We start from the raw sequence: 23,698 nt of genomic DNA on the forward strand, positions 1-23,698 counted from the left end.
GCACACCTTTATCGCTTAAATAACGTATTTGGTAAGATCATTTAAAGACTTGAGAAGGAAAATACTCCCCTTGTTATATTATATGCTTTTAAATTTAAAATGGTTTATTTATCTATTTTTCAATCATAGATACACATTCCAGTTTTCCTGATGGTGAACAAATAGGCCCTGAAGATCTCAGCTTCAATCCAGATGAAAACAGTGGAAGGTAATTGCCAAATCAAGAGAACTGACTTGCAAGCTACCTTGACCCTGAATTTTGCTGTAGTTGGTGCTCAAATTTGTCATCAGTCAGATAATCAGATTTGGTCTTATTTTTTCATTATCTCGACCTGAAATAGTAATTTGGAAACTGTTGGAAGGTGGCACAGTTTAGTCTAAGACAGCAGTAGCACATGGCAAAAACAGTATGGGAAGAGTTCTTTGTAATGTGAGGAAATAGCAATGTAGTTCTCTATTAATTTAGCAAATTTGTACATTCACAAAAGGCAGTTTGTCTATTACAGCAGAAGGCTGATTAACTGCCAGAAAATGTACCTCTAGGCCCTGCATGCCATCAGTAACCTGCCTGGCATTGGTGCTCTTCTGTCTTTGGCTAGAGCTTAGTTGTGTTTAAATAATCACCTTTATATTTGGGGTTTTAATTACAGTTTAATTACAGTTCCATTAGTTCCTGTAGATTAGTGAACAGAACAGTTGCTTATGAAGAGATTCTGCCCTGTAGACACTTTATGTGAATAACTGAAGTAACACTAGACTGAATCTCCTTTTTGGAGTGTGTATCTTCTCTCACTTGTTCAGGCACAGGCACACTGTTTAATGGCATGGAATCTTTCTGTTGTGTGACTTCTGCACATGTAATTTTAAATGAATTAAGTTCACCTGGATTCGTTAACGTTCCTGGACCTGTAGACACATGTAAGATTATTTAAAATCCTTTCATTTTTTCTGCCTCTTACCATACGACTATAGTGCAGCAAATATTTTAAAGCCCCTTGTTTATTTTCATTAGTTGTACATTGATTTCAGTGTCAGCACCTTTAAAGACTCATTCATGTTGCACAGTGGCTTACATGAATGTGAAACTGTGGTATAAGGTTTTCTTTCGTACTCATAATTAGCCCAAAACAGTTGCCACACTTTGCATTGTGCTCCTGCATTTGTGTTTGAGTTGCTATATATTTGTGAAAATTACACTGAAAGTTGACTAAGAGACTATTGAAAAAGCATGAATAATTAAATATACATGTGGGCAACATCTCATCTGCTGTATTTTACTTAGTGAATATTGTTCACTATTCCGTGTCTTATGTCTTGCTGAATGCTGTGACTCATAGTTTACTTTTGTTCAAAATAGTTTGCACTTTTTGTTAATAAAATCAACTTGAGAAAATATGCCTCTGCTATTTATTAAATTGGGACCAGAAACCCCTTTTTTCTACTCATTGACTGTGGCTGTTTAGTAGTGTAGAGAAGATCCAAACATTTGATTAGTTTGTTTTGTGTTTAGTCTCATGGTGAGGAGTGATGCCTAGCATCCATCCCAGTCATTCTAAAATTAGAATAAACCTGAAAGACCAAAAGGTTTCTTCAGAGATGATAGCTTTTAGTTCAGACCTGTTCGCTTTAGGACAGGACAGTAGTTTCTCCCTCGTTGCCCAGCTGTCTTATATACTAAGGCTGCTCCGAGTTCCTCGGTGATGCCGGGAACACCGCTGTTTCCTCTCTTGCTTGATGTAGTTTGCTGTGCTAACATTTAGGTAGCAGAGAGGGAAGGAAAAGGCACAGGAAAAGAACCAGTTACTCCACTCTCTGCTTGTCCTACTTTTTTGCTCTTTCTGTACCCTGATAGAGCCCTCAGCATGTTTTTTTATTTTTAATTTTGTAACCTCTCCTTTTTTGCCGAAGAACTGTCTACTGTTACCTTGCTTCTGTATTTAGTGTTTTATCTCAAGTTCATTCCTGGAAAATCTCTCCTGAATAGAGTTTTCTCTTAGGGCTAGAGATATATTAATGCTTGTGTTGTCCATGAACATGTCCTTTCTGGACAACTTTAACTACTTGTGACATTGATCCTTAAGTAACCTTTGAGGTAGATGAGTTGTATATCAAACCTGTTTGGCCGTGGAGCCTGAGTTTCGGGGAGGTTGTATGATTCTCTTAAGGTTCAATACCACTGGCAGGGATGGGGTGAACTGCTGGTCTAGTGCCTTTTCCACTTTATCTCGCTTGCACCAAACCCAACATTCTGATACCAAATAATTTAAAACCTAAAGATTATTCTTTGTTTTTAGCTTTTAATTTTGAGATAATTTTAGATTTGCAAAAGAGTTGCAAAAATTGTACAAGAGTTTCCATATACCCTCTGCCCAGCTTCTCCTTTTGTTAATGCCTTACATAATTACAGAATGGTGATCAAAACTAAGAAGTTAATCCTGGTTATAATATTGTTAACCAAATTACAGAATTTGTTCAGATTCCACCATTATTTCACAAATGTTCTTTTTCTGTTCTAGGATCCGGTCTAGGATCCCACGTTGTATTTTGTTGCCATGTTTCCTTGGGATCCTTCAGTATGTGACAGCTCCTCCGCCTTTCCTTGCTTTCATGACCTTGATATTTTTGAAGAGGATGTGTTATTTTCTTAAATGTTCTTCTTATTTGGGTTTGTCAGATGCTTTCTTATATTAAATTGAGGTTATGCATTATTGAGAAGGCCCTTCTCAGTGCATCACATCAGGGGGGATATGATGTTGATATATCAATATACATATATATATATATATATATATTTTTTTTTTTTTTTTTTTTTTTTTTGACAGAGTCTCACTGTGTCACTCAGGCTATAATGCAGTGGCACCAGCTTGGCTCACTGCAGCCTATGCTTCCCAGGCTCAAGTGATCCTCCCACCTAAGCCTCCTGAGTAGCTGGGACTATAGGTGTCCACCACCACACCTGGCTAATTTTCCTATTTTTTGTGGAGATGGGGTTTCACCATGTTGCCCAGGCTGGTCTCCAACTCCTGAGCTCAAAACGATCCCCCTGCCTCAGCCTCCCAAAGTGCTAGGTTGATTGCAGGCTAGATTGCAGGTGTGCTCCTGGCCTGATGTTGATATGTTGGGGTTTTTTTTTTTTTTGAGATAGGGTCTCACTGTGTCGGCCAGGCTGGAGTGCAGTGGCATGATCTTGACTCACAGCAACCTCTGCCTCCCTGATTCAATTCATTCTCCTGCCTCAGCCTCCCAAGGAGCTGGAATTACAGGCACGCACCACCACGCCCAGCTAATTTTTGTGTTTTAGTAGAGACGGAGTTTCACCATGTTGGCCAGGCTGGTCGCGAACTCTGACCTCAAGTGATCCACTTGCCTTGGCCTCCCAAAGTGCTAGATTAGAGGCATGAGCCACTGTGCCCAGCCCTGATGTTGATATTTTTTATTGGTGAACTAAACGGTGAGATTACTTGGTTAAGGTGGTGTTTGTGAGGATTTCTTTTTTTTTTTTTTTTGAGAGGATTTCTTTTTTTTTTTTTTTTGAGACGGAGTCTCGCTCTGTCGCCCAGGCTGGAGTGCAGTGGCTGGATCTCAGCTCACTGCAAGCTCTGCCTCCCAGGTTCACGCCATTCTCCTGCCTCAGCCTCCCGAGTAGCTGGGACTACAGGCGCCCGCCACCACTCCTAGCTAATTTTTTTTGTATTTTTAGTAGAGATGGGGTTTCACCATGTTTGCCAGGATGATCTCAATCTCCTGACCTTGTGATCCGCCCACCTTGGCCTCCCAAAGTGCTGGGATTACAGGCGTGAGCCACCGCGCCCAGCCTTTGTGAGGATTTCTTACTATAGATTTACGTTTTTACCCCTTTGTAATTACTAAATATTTGGGGCAGATACTTTGAAACTATGCAGATACCTTGTTTCTATTAAACTTTTTTTTTTTTTTTTTTTTGGAAGACAGAGTCTGGCTTTGTTACCTATTCTGTGGTGGCGCGATGTCAGCTCACTAAGCCTCAAACCCCTGGGCTTAAGCGATCCTCCCACTTCAGCCTCCTGAGTAGCTGGGACTACAGGCATGCGCAGTCACACCGGGAGAATTTTTGTGTTTTTTGTAGAGATGGGGTTCTTGAGCTCTTGGGCTCAAGCGACCCTCCCGCCTCAGCCTCCCAAAGTGCTGTGATACAGGCATGTGCCACTGCGCCCGGCACCCGGCCAAAACTCTCACTTACTAATTTTAGCACCTAGTAGTTGATCTTGCATATGGAAATTGTTACTGTAATGTTTTAATGGTAATTTTCTAATTCCTTAATTTCTTCTATGTTTTTTGTTAGAATGCTGTAAGGACAAGTCCTTTCTTCCCCGTTTTTGTAATTTCAGCTACTTATTTATATCAGCTACTTTATATATCTATATATGATGGATATTTATTTTGTTTTTGAGTTAATATTTTGTAGCTTGGCTTGTTCTGGTTTCAGCCATTGGAAACTCTTCCAGATTGGCTCCTGTGCCCTTTTCATATGTCTCATTCTTGTTGTTGTTGTTGTTAAGCATTTCTTTGCTTTCTGACATCACAAGATACCTACCCTAGCCATGGAATTAACCACTTCCTGGAGAACCATGGTTCTTATTATTGGAGAATGCTATTTAGAAACAAAGATTTGGATGCCACGTATTTATTATTATTAGACTGTCACTGCTTCTAGTCCCACTCAGGGGATACATAGAAAATGTAAATTGGCTGAGTGTAGTGGTGCGCACCTGTGGTCCCGGCTACTTGGGAGGCTGAGGTAGGAGGATCACTTGAGCTTGGGAGGTAGAGATTGCAGTGAGCCAAGATCGTGCCACTGCGCTTCAGCCTGTGTGACAGAGTGAGACCCTGTCTCAAAAAAGAGAAAATGTATGACTGGGCACAGCAACTCATGCCTCTAACCCCAGTACTCAGGGAGGCCAAGACAGGTGGATCACCTGAGGTCAGGAGTTCAAGACCAGCCTGACCAACATGGAGAAACCCCATCTCTACTAAAAATACAAAATTAGCCAGATGTGGTGGCACACGCCTGTAAACGCAGCTACTCGGGAGGTTGAGAAAGAATTGCTTGAACCTGGGAGGTGGAGGTTACGGTAAGCCGAGATCTTACCATTGCACTTCAGCCTGGGCAACAAGAGCAAAACTCCATCTCAAAAAAGAAAAAAAAAAAAAAAAAGAAAGAAAGAAAATGCATATAGACAGCTGTTCCTCAGTATCTGTGAGGAATTGGTTCCAAGACCCTCTGTGGATACCAAAGTCCACAGATGCTTAAGTCCCTTGTATAAAATGGCATAGTGTTTGCATATAACCTATGCACATCCTCCTGGATACTTTGTTTTGGTTTTGAGACAGGGTCTCATTCTGTTGCCCAGGCTGGGGTGCAGCTGTGCATAGCTCACTGCAGCAATGAACTCTTGGGCTCAAGCAATCCTCCCACCTCAGCCTGTCAGGTAGCTGGGACTACAGGTGTGAGCCACCACACCTGATCTCCCAGATACACTAAATCATCTCTGGATTACCTATAATACCTAATACAATGTAAATAAATACAATGTAAATTATTGTTGTGCTATTTTTTTAAAAATAAATTCTGTCCATTGTTGGTTGACTCCATGGATGCAGAAAGCAAAGATATAGAGGGCCAACTGTATAGTTACTCATGCAAATACACACATTTATATGTATTTCTGTACATATCTGTGTGTGTGTGTCACTATGACTGTGAGTATACACTGGTAACAGTTCAACTCCAGAGGCCTCATTCTGGTCTTCCCTCTTATTTAGAATGCCTTTCTCTGACAGGAGCCTAGCTCTCATTAGCTATGATGCATGTATGCACTTGCTCAACTCGAATATACAAGTAGCTTCAGAACCGTTGGCCTCCTGTGGATTCCAGGCTGTGCCCTACAAAAAACAAATTTACCACCTAAAATACAGTGCTTGTATACAGTTCTTTTAGTCTTTAGCTTTTCAGTATCGTGTCATAACATTTTTTTCAAAGATATTTAGGTCCTTAGATTCAAAATTACATTAATTCTTTTCTTTCCCATTCCCTTCATTGTGATATTGTGCCTCGTTGGTGTAACAGTTAGGTTCATCTGTTATGGTCTACATTCTGTCCTCCCCCACATATCCTGGTTAATTTGTAAATTTACATACATTAAAATTCAGTCTTTCTGGCATACAGTTCTGTGGGTTTCAACAAATGTCATGTATTCGCCACCACAATACTATACAGAACATTTCAGTCACCCCCAGAATTCCCCTGTGCTGGCCCTTTCCAGGTAACCACCTCCCTCCCCCGCAGCTCCTGGCTACCACTGATCTGATCTGATCTGTTCTCTGCCCTTTTAGTTTTTGCTTTTCCACAGAGTCATGTAAATGGGATCACAGTTTGGCCTCTTGCTTCACAAAGTGCAGTTAAGTTTCACTCATCTTGTGTGAATCAGCACTTCATTCTTTTTTATTGCTGAGTAGTAGTAGTCCACTGTGTGGATACACCACTGTTTATTCCTTTGCCCATTTGGGTTATTTCTAGTTTAGGATGATTAGACTCTTGTAAACATTTGGGTACAGGTTTTTGTGTGAGTGTAAGCTTTTATTCTCTAGTGTTACATGCTGTATTCTGTTTTCATGCTGCTGATAAAGGCATACTCGAGACTGGGCATTTTACAAAAGAAAGAGGTTTATTGGACTTACAGTTCCACGTGGCTGGGGAGGCCTCACAATCATGGCAAAAGGTAAAAGGCACATCTCACATGGTGGCACACAAGAGAGCTTGTGCAGGGAAACTCCGCCTTATAAAACCATCAGATCTCATGAGACATTCAGTATCATGAGAACAGCACAGGAAAGTCTTGCCCCCGTGATTCATTTACCTCCCACTGGGTCCCTCCCACTGGGTCCCTCCCACGATACGTGGGAATTCAAGATGAGATTTGGGTGGGGACACAGCCAAACCATACATGCCTAGGGGCGGGATTGCTGGGTATGTAATAGAGAATCTGGCCTTTGTCCTAGTTCCTGGGAAGTGCCCTCTAAATCCTTGGCATTCCCCAAGTGATAGGAGTTATTTATGGTGGCTCTTGCTAGTTTATGTTAATGAGATGACCCAGGATTGGGGCTGGCTACACCAGAAATGCTGTGGGTGTCATTAGAGAGCTGGGCTCTGAACCATGTGATAGTCCAGTCCGACTCACTGCCAGTGATGGTTACACCTACATAAGGAAGTTCCAGTAAAAATCTGGATACTTACCAGGCACGGGGGCTCACGCCTGTAATCCCAGCACTTCAGGAGGCCAAGGCAGGCGGGTTACCTGAGGTCGGGAGTTTGAGACCAACCTGACCAACATGGAGAAACCCCATCTTTACAAAAAATACAAAATTAGCTGGGCGTGGTGGTGCATGCCTGTAATCCCAACTACTTGGGAGACTGAGGCAGAAAAATCACTTGAACCTGGTAGACAGAGGTTGCCGTGAACCGAGATCGTGGCATTGCACTCCAGCCTGGGCAAAAGGAGTGAAACTCCATCTCAAAACAAAAAAAAAAAACTGGACACTAAAGCGAGTGAGTTTCCCTCTTATTTATACAAGCTACTTGTATATTAGGGTTGAACAAGTACATACATATATCATAGCTAATGAGAGCTAGGCTTCTGTCAGAGAAAGGCATTCTAAATAAGAGGGAAACTCTTACATATTTTTATAAAATATGTAAGTACAGAGCACTGTCAACCAGGGAAATGTATCAGTGTGCCTGGAGAGTAAGTTGTCCTGAAGTCAAGGGGCCTTCACATTTGGGACTCTCCCAGGCCTCACCCTATGTATTTCTCCCTTTAGCTGGCTTATTTGTAACCTTTTGTCATAATGAAACTCTGATCATAAGTGCATTTCTGAGTTCTGTGAGTTGTTCTAGTCAATTATCAAACCTGAGTAGGATAGCAAAAATGCCCAAATTTGTAATCAGCTGGTCAAAAGTGAGGGTCGCCTCAGGATCCCGGAACTCGGAGCTAGTGTCTGGAATGAGGGCAGTCTTGTGGAAAACTTCGCCCATAACCTGTACAGTTTGACCGAACTCCGGGTAGTTGGTATCAGCACTCATTGCACTGAGTCATATGGTAAGTAGAGTCTTTACTGAGGCGCTGCCCAGTCTCCACAGTGACATACCATTCTGCATTCCCATCAGTAGCACATGAAAGTACCAGTTGCATCTCACAAACATTTGGCACTGCCAGAAGTTTTCTAGCCATTCGTTTTGGTTTTTCTTCTAACCAACTGAGCTAACCAGCTATTTTTTAGCCATTCTAATAGGTGTGTAATGGTATTTGTTTTGCTAATATTTTGCCTAGAACTTTTCCATCTATATTCAGAGCGATACTGGTCTGAAATTTTCTGTCTTCATCTGATTTGGTGTCAGAGTAATGCTGACCTAATAAAGTGAGTGTTCTGTTTTCTGGAAAAGAAGGCGTAGATTTGGTGTTATTTATTATTATTATTATTTTTATCTCAGCTCACTGCAACCTCCACCTCCCAGGTTCAAGCGATTCTCCTGTCTCAGCATCCCAAGTAGCTGGGATTACAGGCACCTGCCACCACATCCAGCTAATTTTTGTATTTTTAGTAGAGACAAGGTTTCACCATGTTGGCCAGGCTGGTCTTGAACTCCTGACCTCAGGTGATCCACCCACCTTAGCCTCCCAAGTTGCTGGGATTATAGGCATGAGCCACCGTGCCTGGCCTTATTCTTTAACTGTTTAGTAGAATTCACCAGTGTAACCAACTAGAAGGAAACTTTTTTCTTTTTTTGAGACAGAGTTTTGCTCTTGTTGCTCAAGCTGGAGTGCAATAGCGCTATCTCAGCTCACTGCAACCTCCGCGTCCCGGGTGCAAGTGATTCTTCTACCTCAGCCTTCCAAGTAGCTGGGATTACAGGCGTGCGCCACCACACCCAGCTCATCTTCTTTATTTTTAGTAGAAATGGGGTTTCACCGTGTTAGCCAGGCTGATCTTGAACTCCTAACCTCAAGTGATCTGCCCGCCTCAACCTCCCAAAGTGCGGGATTACAGCTGTGAGCCACCACGCCTGGCCAGGAAACTTCTTTTTCTTAGGTGTGGTGTGGTTGGTATTTACCTTGCTTGGTGTGGTCTGATTTTTTTTCTTTTTTTTTTTTTTTTTGAGACAGAGTTTCGCTCTGTTGCCCAGGCTGGAGTGCAGTGGCGCAATCTCGGCTCACTGCAACCTCTGCCTCCCAGGTTCAAGTGATTCTCCTGCCTCAGCCACCTGAGTAGCTGGGATTACAGGCATGCGCCCCCACGCCCAAAAATTTTTTGTATTTTTAGTAGAGAAAGAATTTCACCATGTTGGTCAGGTTGGTCTCGAACTCCTGACCTTGTGATCCGCCGGCCTCAGCCTCCCAAAATGCTGGGATTACAGGCGTGAGCCACCAGGCCCGGTCTTGATTTTGTTTTTTCTTTTGAGACAGAGTCCTGCTCTGTCACCTGGGCTGGAGTGCAGTGGCTCGATCTCAGCTCACTGTGAACTCCACCTCCCAGGTTCACACGATTCTTGTGCCTCAACCTCCCTAGTAGCTGGGATTACAGGCGTGCACCACCATGCTTAGCTAATTTTTGTATTTTTAGTAGAGACGGGGTTTCTCCATGTTGCCCAAGCTGGTTTCAAACTCCTGGCCTCTAGTGATCCACTTGCCTCGGCCTCCTAAAGTGCTAGGATTACAGGTGTGAGCTACTATGGCTAGCCCTTTTTTTTTTTTTTTTTTTTTTTTTTTTTGAGACAAGGTCTTGCTCTGTCACCCAGGCTGGAGAGCAGTGGCACAATCACAGCTCACTGCATCCTCAGCCCTCCTGGTCTCAAGCAATCCTCCCACCTCAGCCTCCCGAGTAGCTGGGACTGCAAGCGACACACCATGTCCAGCTAATTTTTTTTTTTTTCAGAGAGGGTCTCACTGCATTGCCCATACTGGTCTTGAACTCCTAAGTTTAAGCTATCCTCCCACCTCAGCCAAGCAAAGTGCTGGGATTACAGGTGTGACACCCACCTCGCCTAGCTTTGCTTGGTGTTCTCTGAGTTTCTTGTATCTGTGGTTTTGTGTCTGTCATTAATTTTGGAAAACTCTAAGCCATTATTTCTTCAAATATTTCTTCTGCTCATTATCTTCTGCCCAAAATTAGCCAGGCGTGGTGGTGCATGCCTGTAATCCTAACTAGTTGGGAGACTGAGGCATTATCTTTCTCTTCTCCTTCTAGGATTCTAGTTGTGCATATTTTACACAGATACTGTCCCACAGCTTTTGGATGTTATGTTCTGGGTTGATTTTATTTTTCCTTCATTTTTTTCTGTTGTGTTTCAGTTAAGGTAATTTTTGTTAACTTATCTTCAAGTTTTACTGATTTTCTTTTCAGCAGTTTAGAACCTACTGATTAGCCAACTAAAAGCATTCATCATCTCTGTTGTGGTATTTTTCATGTCTTACGTTTCTATTATTATTTAATTATAGGTTCCATCGCTTTGCTGTAATCACCCATATGATCTTGCATAGTATCCACCATTTTTCTTGACATATTAACTTTTTTTTTTTTTTTTTTTTGAGAGAGTCTCGCTCTGTCACCCAGGCTGGAGGGCAGTGGTGCGATGTTGGCTCACTGCAACCTCCATCTTCTGGGTTCGAGCAATTCTCCTGCCTCAGCCTCCCAAATAGCTGGGACTACAGGCTTGCACCACCACGCCTGGCTAATTTTTGTATTTTCAGTAAAGATGGGGTTTCGCCATGTTGACCAGGCTGGACTTGAACTCCAGACCTCAGGCGATCCTCCTGCCTTGGCCTCCCAAAACCTTAATTTTTTAAAGTTCTCTCTCACTTCCAAAATCTGTTACCTGAGTCTGGTTCTGATGATTGTTTCATGTCTTCAGAATGTTTTCTTCGTGGCTTTTCATATAGCTCTATATATTTTGTTAAAAGCGACACATCTCACATAGGACAAGATACTTTGGTGAATAGTGTCTACACCTGAAAGTGAGGAGGCCTTTCCTGCTGCTAAGACCTTTGTTGCAGAGGTTGAATTAGTGTATTATGGCTGGTGGAAAAGTAATTGCGGTTTTCGCATTTTTTAATGGCAAGAACCAAAATTACTTTTGTTCCAACCTAATAGTAGTTAGGAGTTGTGCACGGTTCAAGATTGGATTTGCTGTGATTTTCCTTAGTGGTCTCGAGTTCCTGTGATGATACGTTGTATTTCTGATTGGGGTTGGATACCAGAGCACTGTGTTTCTGACCCTGAGTTTCCAGGCTCAGAAGCTTTGTGCTGTGTCTCTGAGAGGGTCTCTCTCTGTGCTTCCGTTGCTCTGCTGTCCTCCTCCTGGAAATACTCTGCTGTTACTTGAAGTGTAACGGGGGCTGGGGAGGGGCTGGCGTTCTTGGATTAAGTTGCAGTTTTAGGCACTGTGTCCTTAGGTTTGGGAGGGTCTCCGTTTACTTGCCCCCTCCCAGCTAATTACTGCCCCAGCCACGCATCCTCCAGATGAGGTGTGTCCTCACCATCACCACCAGTGGTATTTCTGCCCCCTCCTCCGGGATGGGGCTTTTCTTCCCTCTGCCACAGTGACTTTTCACCAGTGTCCAGACGGCAACAGTATTTGTGCCCCTTTTCCCTCATAGAATGCTTTTGTTCTGTGAGATGAGAGAAAGCGTACGGTAAGTTCCTTTACCCATGACCAAGGCCGCTGTATACCCCTGGGTGTGTGCGTCACAGCTGACACTTCTTAGGGCTCTTTCCAGTGTTTTCTCTGAGCCCCTGGTAGAGATTGTGAAGAAAAAGCCTGGAAGATAGGGCGACTCCCTCAGTTTCTGCAGGCCCCTGAGTCTTCACACTCTTGCAGCCCATATTCTGCCTTCACTAATCATCACTTTTAGGAAGGCTGTTCTTTTCAGTGTCTGTTTACAATGACCCTACCGAAACTAGTGCTAATGTCTTCTCTCCCCTTGCAGGCAACTGCCCCTCTCCGTTTGGGGCCATTTGGTTACTCTGCAACCTCAACTTTCCAATGGATTCGAAAAAAAGTCCTAATTTATAGTTCATCTGGCTTATTTGCATTGTAAGAGTGGAAGAAATGCTCCTTCTACCCCTACATCCCAGAGTGGAAGCTGGAAGTGCTGTGATATATATATATATAAAAAATACATATTTTATTGAATGTAAAACATGAGTATAATTCTAAAATCAGAATTCAGAAAATCATGAGCCATTTTTAATTTTTTATCTAAATTTTTTAATGTTTAAATTATAAAGGTGATAAGATGAGAGAAATTTGGGAAATAGAAAACCCCAAGAGCTATTTTCTTTTTTGCATATTCATTTGAATCTTTATGTGGTACTATTTTTAGATTTCTCCTCATTCTACCTCTCATTCTCACATCTACCAATACATGCCTTCATAGTCTAGATTTATAGAAGTTTTAGAACTCTGCCTAGGGATGCTTAAGAGCAGATGATAAGATTAACCACAGTGTAGTTTGGGACATCAACTGTACGGGCTGCTCTCTTTCTAAAATCCTTTTCTCTGGCTGGCATGTTGACCAGGAATCTCCCTTCCCGCTCTGCCGACCCTGCTGGCCAGAGTTCTTGCCCGAGACCTTCAGGTCAGTCAGTGTCTCCTGGTGTGCATTTGGGAAAGACTGCTCCATAGGCTCACCTCCCACTGGGTTTCATTTGACCTGGTGAGCCCATAGCAATTCGATTTGGCTTAACTGGCCACCCCTAATCCTGTAGCTGTCATACTACTCAATGTAATGACTAGCAGGGACAACTTTTTCATCTTTAGTTAAACTCCAGTTACTCATTTGGAAAATGGCTTCTCCAAATGTGTATCATTCTTGACAGTTTTTCACATTTGTTTCCCTGGTCCTAAAGCAAGATTATAAAAATCAAATAGAACCTGTGTGTGAGGGCCCTTGTTTGCACAATGAGGAGAGGACACCCCTCATCTGGAGGTTGCACGACTGGGGCAGCATCCTACAGCTCAGCATAAGAGGCGAGGCAGGCTCAACCAACTGCCCAGGGAAGAGCGCTTCTTCCTAAAGCCAACAGTTGGGGCTGTCAGAAAAGAATGTGACATTTGAAATGTAAATAAGGGATCTTCCATAAGGTTATTCCTAGGCCAAGCAAAGGGAGGTTCCCTAAAGCATAATAGAAAAAGTGTTCTTTACTAATTGCTGTTAAGATGACAGATGGGGCCGGGCATGGTGGCTCACGCCTGTAAATCCCAGCACTTTGGGAGGCCAAGGCAGGCAGATCACTTGAGGTCAGGTGTTCAAGACCAGTCTGGCCAACATGGCAAAACCCGGTCTCTACTAAAAATACAAAAGCCAGGCGTGGTAGCCCGCGCCTGTAATCCCAGCATCTTGGGAGACTGAGGCACAAGAATTGCTTGAACCTGGGAGGCAGAGGTTGCAGTGAGCTGAGATTGCACCACTGCACTCTAGCCAGGGTGACAGAGCAGGACTTTTGTCTCAAAAAAAAAAACAAAAAAAAAACAGATGGAACCTTGCAGTGATAAAGAAAATGATGCACTTTGGGAGGCCAAGGTGGGCGGGTGGATCACCTGAAGTCGGGAGTTCGACACCAGCCTGGCCGACACGGTGAAAACCCCGCCTCTCCCATGAGCCGGGCGTGGTGGTGGCGCCTGTTGGTGGTGGCGCCTGTTGGTGGTGGCGCCTGTGATCCCAGATGCTCGGGAGGCTGAGGCGGGAAAATCGCTGGAAGCTGGGAGGCGGAGGTTGTGGTGAGCCACGATGACATCACTGCACTTCAGCCTGGGTGACAGAATGAAACTCCATCTCAAAAGAAGGAAAGGAAAGGAAAGGAAATGATGCACACTGACAGCAACCGGGGGCGGGTGTGGGGGAAATGCTCAGTGATGCAGCTTGTCAGCACAGACAGTCATTTCTGATAATTTGGTAACTTGGGTTTTCTATGATGTTCAAATGATTTTACCGTACCTAGTAGTTCCCTTCTGTCTTGCTGTGTGCTGCTGCTTCAGAAAGAGGTGTTCCTTTTGATCTAAGTAATACTATATTTTAGGGAATTTTTTCAAATGTAACACTTATTAATCAAAATGTTCTTTTTCTGTCATTCCCTGCTTTAGTAAACCCCTTCAAATATGTCATTCTTTCAAAACTTCACCTTTTATTTTTTCCTCAATTGTTGCTTCATTTGGTTCTATATAAAGTCATGCCAAGGACTAAATGAATTTAGGGAATTAGGAATTGAAGATTTTTGAAACTATGTAAAATTATTTGTAAAGGCCTTACTGGTAGAGAGGAGGAGAACAGTGCAGTGTATTGACAAGGTCGACTCATTTGTAAGGTCAGTTCCCTCCCTTCAGATGCAGGTGTCGTAAGTGACTTCCCTTCCCCACATTCTCCTTTTTGACTCTATCTCCTTTACTCACCCATCAGCAATCCTTGGGAGGCTTTCCACCACAGCTCACCTGATTATTTCCTTACTTTCTTCTAGCTTGAAACTCAAAGAGGCTATGCGAAAGGGGAAAGCTTGGTTAGATGCAGAGTTCTAAGAATGAAGTAGTTGGGAGATTTGATGACCCACCGCTTAGTCCTTGGCAGGTCCAGTTCCTCTTCTCTTTTAGGATTCTAACACCACTCCCTCTCCTCACATTTCAGCTAATGAAGAGAATATGTATAAGGCTAAATACCTCTCTTCTGGGGTAAAATAATGTTACAGCAGCATTTAGCAAATCTTTTTAAATGTTCCAAGCTTAAGAAAATGTCCATCCAAGGATTTTATTTCCCAGTTCTGAAGGAATCTGCACAAATTTAAACACTAAATAACTTACCTTTCCTTTAAATAAAAAGACAAATGACTAGTGGTTTTAAATTGCTGGGTTTTATTAAGATAATTGGCAAAATTTCAACATACTTCTTACCTGAATGAACAGTTTTAATAAAATATGAAGGATCACTCATGACTACAACTGAACTCAAAAGTGAGTTGTAGAGCAGATCTGTGAATTGATAAATTTACTTGGTAAGAAATAATTCACTTCATTCGCTTCACTCCATAGAGAATTCTTTGCAGAGAAATGTTATGAACAAGAGAACAAAGCCTGTCTCTCACCAAAGAGCACCTAGAGTAAGAGTTTACAATGATGTATCTGGATTATCTACTTCATCAAAGTTTATTTCCTTTTCAAAAACAACTGCTGTGTCAGTCTGGAGTTCCCTGTCCTATTTCATGTTTTCTAATTAGTACAATAAATAGTCTTCAAAATAGAAGATAAAATGCTGCTACGGGAAGTAACAATTGTTTTTCAACACCATACCATTTGTCTGGAAAATCATTGTGTTATAATACTGGCAGTATCTTACTTTGTTTTGCAAGAGACATTTAAGCTATTTGCAGATCAGAATAGAAGAGTGGGCATTTGTCCTTTAACATCACGTGATTTTCAAAGGTGAAAAAAATTTCTTTTGCTAACGTACGATTCAAAGAAAAATGGTATCAAAGTATGGACAAAACTATAGTATTCCCTTCTATAGCCTTGCTTAGTTAAGAATGTTCACTGAGTGAATAAATTAGGTTTAAAAATTAAAACAATAATTTAGATCATTTTCCCACAAAGCCTTAGCAAGGATTTGATGGGGAAGGAAGTACTTGAACCATAGCAGTTTTATCTGTAAACACTGAACTTGGCCATGCATCATTTTCATCTGCCCACTGGATGTTGCACTTCTCATGGCACAGTGTTCAACAGTGGAGTGTGGTTGTCATGAAAATGCAGTATTGACACTATACCACTATAAATGTGGTCAAAATTAGACTCAGTGTTGACATTGACATTGTTGCCATTGTCCTTGGAAAAGGTGTTACTTTCAAGGAGCCTCCTAAATGCAACAGTAACTTTAATCATAATAATTCAAGGACAATGGATGGCACTTCTAGGTAAAGAAAAGGTATATACATAAGAGTTTCTACCCATCCTCTTTAGAACAGACCTAAATGGGATTAGTAGCCCCAGTGTGTGTTGCTGTAATGTTGCCTAACCTCATATCCCTCAGAAGTACACATCTAGAAATTGAACAAAGGAAACCTTTAAATTGGGGACCGAGTCCCTTTGAAACTCACAGTGAATGTACAAGGAGTTTGTAATGACTTCAGTTGGTGACCTGAAGTCTGTTTCCCTAACCAGTACTACACTCTTGTTTGGATTTATTTTACTATTTCCTATTCTAACAAAACTTGTTTAGCAGGCAAACAGATTGATGCAGACCATGTTAAATTGAAAAAGTGATACTGCCACTCTTTAAGGATTGAGTGTAGAACTTTCACCACCACTAAATTACACAATGAATAAAAATACAAAACACATAATTCACAGACTATACCTCAGCATTAAGTTTATATATATTATATAGATACTTTTATATCTGTCTAATATTTTTACAATCACCAGATACACCATCATTAAATACAAGTTACAGAAATATGTAGATACCATTAGTTAGAGGGTTACTTATTGCTTACGTCAGCAAGCAGCAAATAAGGGCACAGGATTTGAACTGAAGGGAACTACTTCCTATCACCAGTGGCGTTAAGATACAACACTGCATTTCACAAAGCACTGCTTTTTATCTAGTTTGTAGAACCAAGAGCAGCATATATCAGACCAATAACCACTATTTTAGTATGTATTATAGAATTTTAAAGGATTTACCTTACAAATGGTACCTAACTACTCTATAAATATGCATGTTGTGAACAAATGAATAGTTGCTATTTTTTACAATATTGGTTTATAACGACCACACTAGAACTACTTTGCTTTATTTTCTAGAGAGCTAATGGCATGAGAAATGAGTTAACACTGCTGTGTAGTCGGACCTACAAAATCCACACCCTTAAAAATGGGTCTGTGTTTGTCCCAGTTTTACCCAGCCATATTTTTCCCCACTGAGAAAGCCTAGCATGTGAAACTTTTCCCCTTTACCTTCTTTATTCTGATCAAAAGCATTACCAATAGACAACAATAGAAATTTTAAAAAGCTTTTTTTTTTTACTTCACTAAGCACTTTGGACTATAATGTGTACCAATAGTCTGCTGCCTCTGTTTTCTTGTTTTCTTAGATAATGTGATTTGAAACTGACACTGCACCTGATGGGTTAACAAGATTTAGGCTTCAGAAAGTGACAGCTATGAGTGAGGACCATGTGTGGGGCAAAGCCTCAGAATGATGAAGGTTCCAGTGCTATAGTTGGGGCCATGTTGACTCCTTTTCAACCATTTGTCACAGACTGGAGAAGAAGAAATGACTCCAAAATCAAGAGAAAACAAATACTGAAAGTCTCTACTTACATCCAAATTTTTAAAAATAAAATCTGTAGATTAACAATGTGATCATTGCTAAAGTGAAACTGTTTTTGTCTATTTGATATAGCTCTACTGGTACCCAAAATATGCCAGTCATCTATGTCTTTAAAATTCAGGGATTTTAGTTCTGTTATGGGCCTGGGGAGCGTGTCCTATCCTATAAACACATGATTAGGTGGGGGACACTTCTTAGCGAGAGCACTCACCCTTTTGAGTGAGCACTCCAGAGGTGCCACCCGTGGGCATTGGCCGGGCTGGTCTGCAGTTGACTAGGGCAGGGTAACACCAAGACATTCGTGACTCTCAGAGGATCAGAGGCTGCTTCACTGAATGAATGAATCTTGATAGTTTATTTGTTGTCTTTAGTTGACAACATGCTTCTAGCTTGAAACTGCAGAAGTAGCAAAAAGACAGTTTCAAAATATCAAATACAATATTGAAATGAGAAGCACGTGTCCTCTCTCTGCGGTCTGAAGCTACATGTAAGCAGGACACTGATGTGTCTTCCAGTTACAACTAAACAGACCTGGCTGTCAGTCATCTGCATTCTCAGTGGCTTCTGGGCTCACTTTAGGCAATACTTTCAGCCTCCTCCATGCCGATTACTTCACTCCCTTGGGGGAAATACTTTTAGAGAAGATAAAAGTAGCATTTCTCATTCTCTAAAATCACTTTTTATTTTATAGTGCTACATGCCTTTGCTGTCTGAACTAAAAAAAGTCAAAATACAGAAATGCTTTTGATTTTCTTTGTAAATGGCATTTTGACTCTATAGTGTATTTGTACCTGACATCATCTCCGTTAAATCAGTTTTATTCCTGAGATGAGGGTACAGTGGAAAACATATTAGCATCATAGATTAAAACCAGTTGACAGCGGTCTCCTAAAATGCTAAATAATAAAAATTCCACCAAAAGCACCATAACAGGTTATGAAACTCCCAAGTAACTACAGCCCTAGGAAATATTTTTTAATTAAAAAAAAGTTCATAGTCTTTTATGTTACAGGAAAAAAATCCATAAATCTTTCTGACTATAAACCACCTCACAAGTCTGAGAATATGACACTTTTACACTGATTTATCACTTTCATTATTGTCAGTTAAAATCCATATGGCTTTTAGTCTTTTACCTACCCAAAAAGGTTAGGGGGCAGGGGGTTCCTTCATAGTGCCCAGGATTTTGAGGGACATTTCCCAACCAAATTTAATTTAGCATTAAATTTTCCATAGACATATTAGGCACATCAGACCAGATTTCAACCACATTGAGATTTCAACACTGTATATCCTGACTGAAATAACTAACTCGAAAGCCTCCACTAGTGACATGAAGGGATGGTGGGAAGGGGGTTGTATATAGGTGTCGAGACACATCACAGGGACCAGTTGTGTAATTTTGCAAGTGAAACTGCCAATACTTTTTTTTAGATTGAAAACACTGTACTTTGAGTTTCCTAGAGATCTATTTACATTGAAGAATTGAGCCATCCATGGATTCATAATGAAGCACATATGTTTTAGAAATGTCTACCTTGTTTCTACTCTGATAGTGGTGTTTTTATTGGGGGAGAGCTAGCTAACCTACTTGAAAGAAAAATTACTCTATTTTATAGCTCCAAGGAAGATCTGGGCATGGAATATCATGAGTCTTTCTGAGCTTCCTCATGTTTTCACTGTACCCTTTCCAACTATTTTGCCTCCATGGCAGAGAACTTCTTATCCTATTTCTCTTCCCACTTCCAGTAAGTGAGGACAGGCTAGTGCCTATTTTGTGGGAAGGCTCTTGAGCAGAGAGAAATGAATAAAACTTTGGATTAAACCTGAATCTGTGCCACTTCTTTGAGTAGTGGTGGCGTAAATGAGACAATCTAGAAACTCTGTTTCCCGGGAATTTGAACTGTTCATTTTCCAACCCTGAACAGACAAGAGACAAGCTCTCCATTCTGTATATCTGCTCCCCTGTTGAACCCAAATTGAAAGCAGCGGGAAACTCTCCAGCACCACTCCATTCAGGCAATGATGACTGAACTGATTTTTTCTCCATCATTAACTCATTAATAAGATTGGCTTTCTTTGGTGCACCAGGACCAAACATTTCAACTGGTGGCAAAAACTGGGCACTGTGAGGTTTGCTTGCTTCTATTTGTGTGAGATCTAGGTAGCCTGGGTCTTCCAGCACGTTGATTTGGGACCCTGGGCTCAGACTAGTTCTATCAGTGAATGAATCCACACGCCCATCATAGCCTAGATCGGCTGGTGCTGAGCACTGGTGCTGAGGCCAAGGGCGTTTGCACTCTCCATGATTCTCCTTATCATCCCCACCATCTTCTTGCCCTCCTTGAAAAGAGTTCTCTGTCCAATCTGATTCCTCACTAACATTTACAGCTTTGTTCATGTCCCTCAGGAATACCACAATAACCGTGATGTTATCACTTGACCCAGCATCACGAGCTGATGCCACTAACTTGTGGGCAACCATGCTGCTGTCTCCGTTATTCTCTTTCAGGTGGTCGGACACAACTTTCACTGCCTCATCAGGGTTCACGGTGTCATAGAAGCCATCACAGGCCAGAATGAGGTAGTCTTCGGTCCCATCCAGAACAGTGGAGGCAGAATCTGCATCCCCACAGATATATGGCTTATGTTCAGCATCTCCTGCGGGAAGCAGAGTGTAGGAGCGTCATTAGCCTTTGCTTTACCTTGCATGCTAAGAATGTTTATGACCAATGCCATGACTCTGATCACAACTTACTGGATTGTGAACTGAATTGACTGGAAAGAATTTATAAAATAGTTTTTGACAAAATACTTAAATTCTCTGGTAATCAGATCTGCTTACTCCTTACTCCCAGTTAAATAATTACTAAGTTACTGGGCATAAGTCCTTACCTAGCTTAGACTCTGAATCTGCACCTCTGGCTATGATTTAGGCTTAGCTGAGTGTAACAACAATGTCAGATCTAAGTTTGTTGCTGTACTGAAAAATTCAGTACACTATGTAGGAAAACATGGTTGATTTAGTGGATATGTTCTTTTGCAGGTGGTTTTGATTTAGTTGAAATTTGAAAACAAGTCCACATTGAAAGAAACAAACCAAAGCTCTGATCATTCTCTTCATTAAATCATTTTTGTTCTATTCTTGTTTAGAAATCAATAAATAGCTTCATGCTGCGAGCACAAAGGAAGATTTGAGTTACACGAGATTATATAAATCAAGTCTTAACTCCCTTAAGCCAGGAAGAGTTTTGTGGCTGACCAAGGCCTCACACATGGGAGCTGAATGCAGTTTCCCTGATTCCCAACCCACTTGGCTTTCTATTTTTTAATGGTGCTTTTTACCCGTAACTTCTAAAGAACAGACAAAATGTATGACCATTTTTTCTCTTATATTTAGAGATTGCCATATTCTTCATCTGGCTCTGACCATCACCCCACTTCTGTCTTTATTGTTATTGTGCATTTCCCCGCTTATTAACAACTGTGAGAATTCAAGGTCTTTCTGGGCCTTTCTGTCTTCCTTTTCTTGCTTAGCTCGTCCTGTCACAGAATGACATCTGAGCTGGTCCTGAAGGGTAAGTTAGTTGTCACCAGGCAGAGAAGTTGTCTCAATTGAGGGAACAGGATAAGCAAAGGCAGAGGTAACTGTTAGGGAGTAATGTGCAGTTGGAGAGTAGGGTGCTTGGGGTAGGAGCGAGACTGCAGACCTTGGGCCCACACTAAACTAAGTTTCTATCACCAGACTACTGAGATAATTGATCATTTAGGATTTTCACATCCACAGCACTTCCAAATCTATTCCTTCTTTACATTGATTACATTCCTTTAGGTACTTTGTGAGAGCATAGCCAAAGGGTCCTTAGCCTATGAGGTAACTAAATAGCTTATGACTACAACAAGGGACTCTCATTCACTTTTTTTTTTTTTTTTTGAGGCAGGGTCTTACTCTGTCACCCAGGCCGGAGTGCAGCGGCGCAATCAGGGCTCACTGCAGCCTCAATCTTCCAGGCTCAGGTGATCCACCTACTTCAGCCTCCCAAGTAGCTGGGACTACAGGCGCACACCACCACGCCCAGCTAATTTTTCTTTTTTTTTGTAGAGATAGGATCACGCTATCTTGCCCAGGCTGGTCTTGAACTCCTGGCCTCAAATGATCCATCTGCCCACCTTGGCCTCCCAAAGTGCTGGAATTACAGGCATGAGCCACCACACCCGGCTCTCATTCACTTCTTTTTTTTTTTTTTTTTGAGACAGAGTCTTGCTCTGTTGCCCAGGCTGGAGTGCAGTGGCACAATCTTGGCTCACTGCAGCCTCTGCCTCCCAGGTTCCAGCAGTTCTCCTGCCTCAGCCTCCTGGGTAGCTGGGATTACAGGTGTATACCACCACACCTGGCTAATTTTTGTATTTTTAGTAGAGACGGGGTTTCGCCATATTGGCCAGGCTGGTCTCGAACTCCTGATCTCAGTTGATCTGCCTGCGTTGGCCTCCCAAAGTGCTGGGATTACAGGCGTGAGTCACCGCATCTGGCCTCTCATTCACTTCTTTACAAAAAATAAAAACAAAACAACACAGGGTACTGAGCAATAATTCCTACAGTAGGGTATCATAAATCATCATTACATAGTATTATAAAAACAAGAACTAAACTCCAGATATTTGCAAAGGGCTTTACTGTACAGCAGTGGCATACTGCTTAGTGGTTAACGACACCAGCACTAGAGTCAGACTGCCTGGGTCCAGATCCTAGCTCTTCTATTTGTCACCTACACAACTCTCATCAATTACTATCCTTTCCATTGCACTAAAACCAAACTTTTTGACTCAGGGAAGATTAAAATGAAGATAAACTCACTTGAGTGATCTGACTATATATTCATTATTTCTAGTATCTGGTATGGGTTCTCTGACCCAAGAAAGTTGGCCAGGCACAGTGGCTCACGCCTGTAATCCCAGCACTTTGGGAGGCCAAGGCGGGAGGATACTTGAGGTCGGGAGTCCGAAGCCAGTCTGGCCATCATAGTGAAACCTTGTCTCTACTAAAAATACAAAAATTAGTCAGGCCTGGTGGCGTGCATGTGAAGTCCCAACTACTCAAGAGGCTGAGGCAAGAGAATCGTTTGAACCCAGGAGGCAGAGGTTGCAGTGAGCCCAGATTGCGCCATTGCACTCCAGCCTGGACGACAGAGGGAGACTGTCTCAAAAAAAAAAAAAGTTTCTTTCCAACATTTTACATTTCTGTTTAATCCTCAAATAGGCTAGAAAGCTCATTAGGAACTCTATGGATAACTCTGCTAGAACCAGTGTGGGCACATGCCCTATACAGCAGGTTGCGTGATTAGATACACAGAGCAACAAATAATTACTTAATATAATTACCTGGGTTAATATATCTATGAGGTAAGAAATTAGTCTTCGATGTTATAAACGTTCATTTCACTCCTTCCATTCACAAACATATAACCCTCTCATCTTACTCATATCTAGGCTCTTCTCCATTCATTCATTCATTATTTTTATTTTTTTATTTTGAGACGGAGTCTCGCTCTGTCACCCAGGCTGGAATGCAGTGGTGCGATCTCAGCTCACTGCAACCTCCACCTCCTGGATTCAAGCGATTCTCCTGCCACAGCCTCCCAAGTAGCTGGGATTACAAGCACGCACCACCATGCCCAGCTAATTTTTGTATTTTTAGTAGACACGGGGTTTCACCATGTTGGTCAGGCTGGTCTTGAACTCCTGACCTTGTGATCTGTCCACCTCGGCCTCCCAAAGTGCTGGGATTAGAGGCATGAGCCACCGTGCCCAGCCCTCATTGATTATTTCTTACAGGAGTCAAGACCATCTTTCCAAGGCCGGGCGCGGTGGCTCAAGCCTGTAATCCCAGCACTTTGGGAGGCCGAGACGGGTGGATCACGAGGTCAGGAGATCAAGACCATCCTGGCTAACACGGTGAAACCCCGTCTCTACTAAAAAAAAATACAAAAAACTAGCCGGGCGAGGTGGCGGGCGCCTGTAGTCCCAGCTACTCGGGAGGCTGAGGCAGGAGAATGGCGTAAACCCAGGAGGCGGAGCTTGCAGTAAGCCGAGATTGCACCACTGCACTCCAGCCTGGGCGACAGAGCAAGACTCCGTCTCAAAAAAAAAAAAAGAAGACCATCTTTCCCAAGTATGCTTTTGATTTAGTCAACTTCACTTCTATGCTATGGTGCCTCCATAGCCTGTTAGAGCTCATCAAAACTCAATCTATTTAAGCAGAAAATGCAAAAATTTTTTTAAAAGAGATA

At 42.1% G+C, this 23,698-nt stretch overlaps 2 protein-coding genes across 7 annotated transcripts in view; one reads left to right on the forward strand and one right to left on the reverse strand.

Moving 5' to 3' along the window:
* TRIM37 (tripartite motif containing 37) overlaps window positions 1-17,443 on the forward strand; it is a 124,185-nt gene extending 106,742 nt beyond the window's left edge. For 3 of the 6 annotated variants that reach the window (XM_050764658.1, XM_050764662.1, XM_050764661.1), the window contains 2 exons: window positions 130-208; window positions 12,021-13,396. In XM_050764658.1, the coding sequence (XP_050620615.1) occupies window positions 130-208; window positions 12,021-12,099 (158 nt within the window). In that variant the 3' untranslated portion in view covers window positions 12,100-13,396. Of the gene's footprint in view, window positions 1-129; window positions 1,394-12,020; window positions 13,397-17,172 lie in introns of those variants that run through there. The other 3 variants (XM_050764660.1, XM_050764663.1, XM_050764659.1) reach the window with 2 other exon arrangements.
* PPM1E (protein phosphatase, Mg2+/Mn2+ dependent 1E) overlaps window positions 14,919-23,698 on the reverse strand; it is a 229,710-nt gene continuing 220,930 nt past the window's right edge. The window contains exon 7 of the mRNA XM_050764678.1: window positions 14,919-20,072. Within this exon, the coding sequence (XP_050620635.1) occupies window positions 19,015-20,072 (1,058 nt within the window). The 3' untranslated portion in view covers window positions 14,919-19,014. The remainder of the gene's footprint in view (window positions 20,073-23,698) is intronic.

Source organism: Macaca thibetana, chromosome 16 (genome assembly GCF_024542745.1).
Source record: "Macaca thibetana thibetana isolate TM-01 chromosome 16, ASM2454274v1, whole genome shotgun sequence".
NCBI lineage: Eukaryota > Metazoa > Chordata > Mammalia > Primates > Cercopithecidae > Macaca > Macaca thibetana.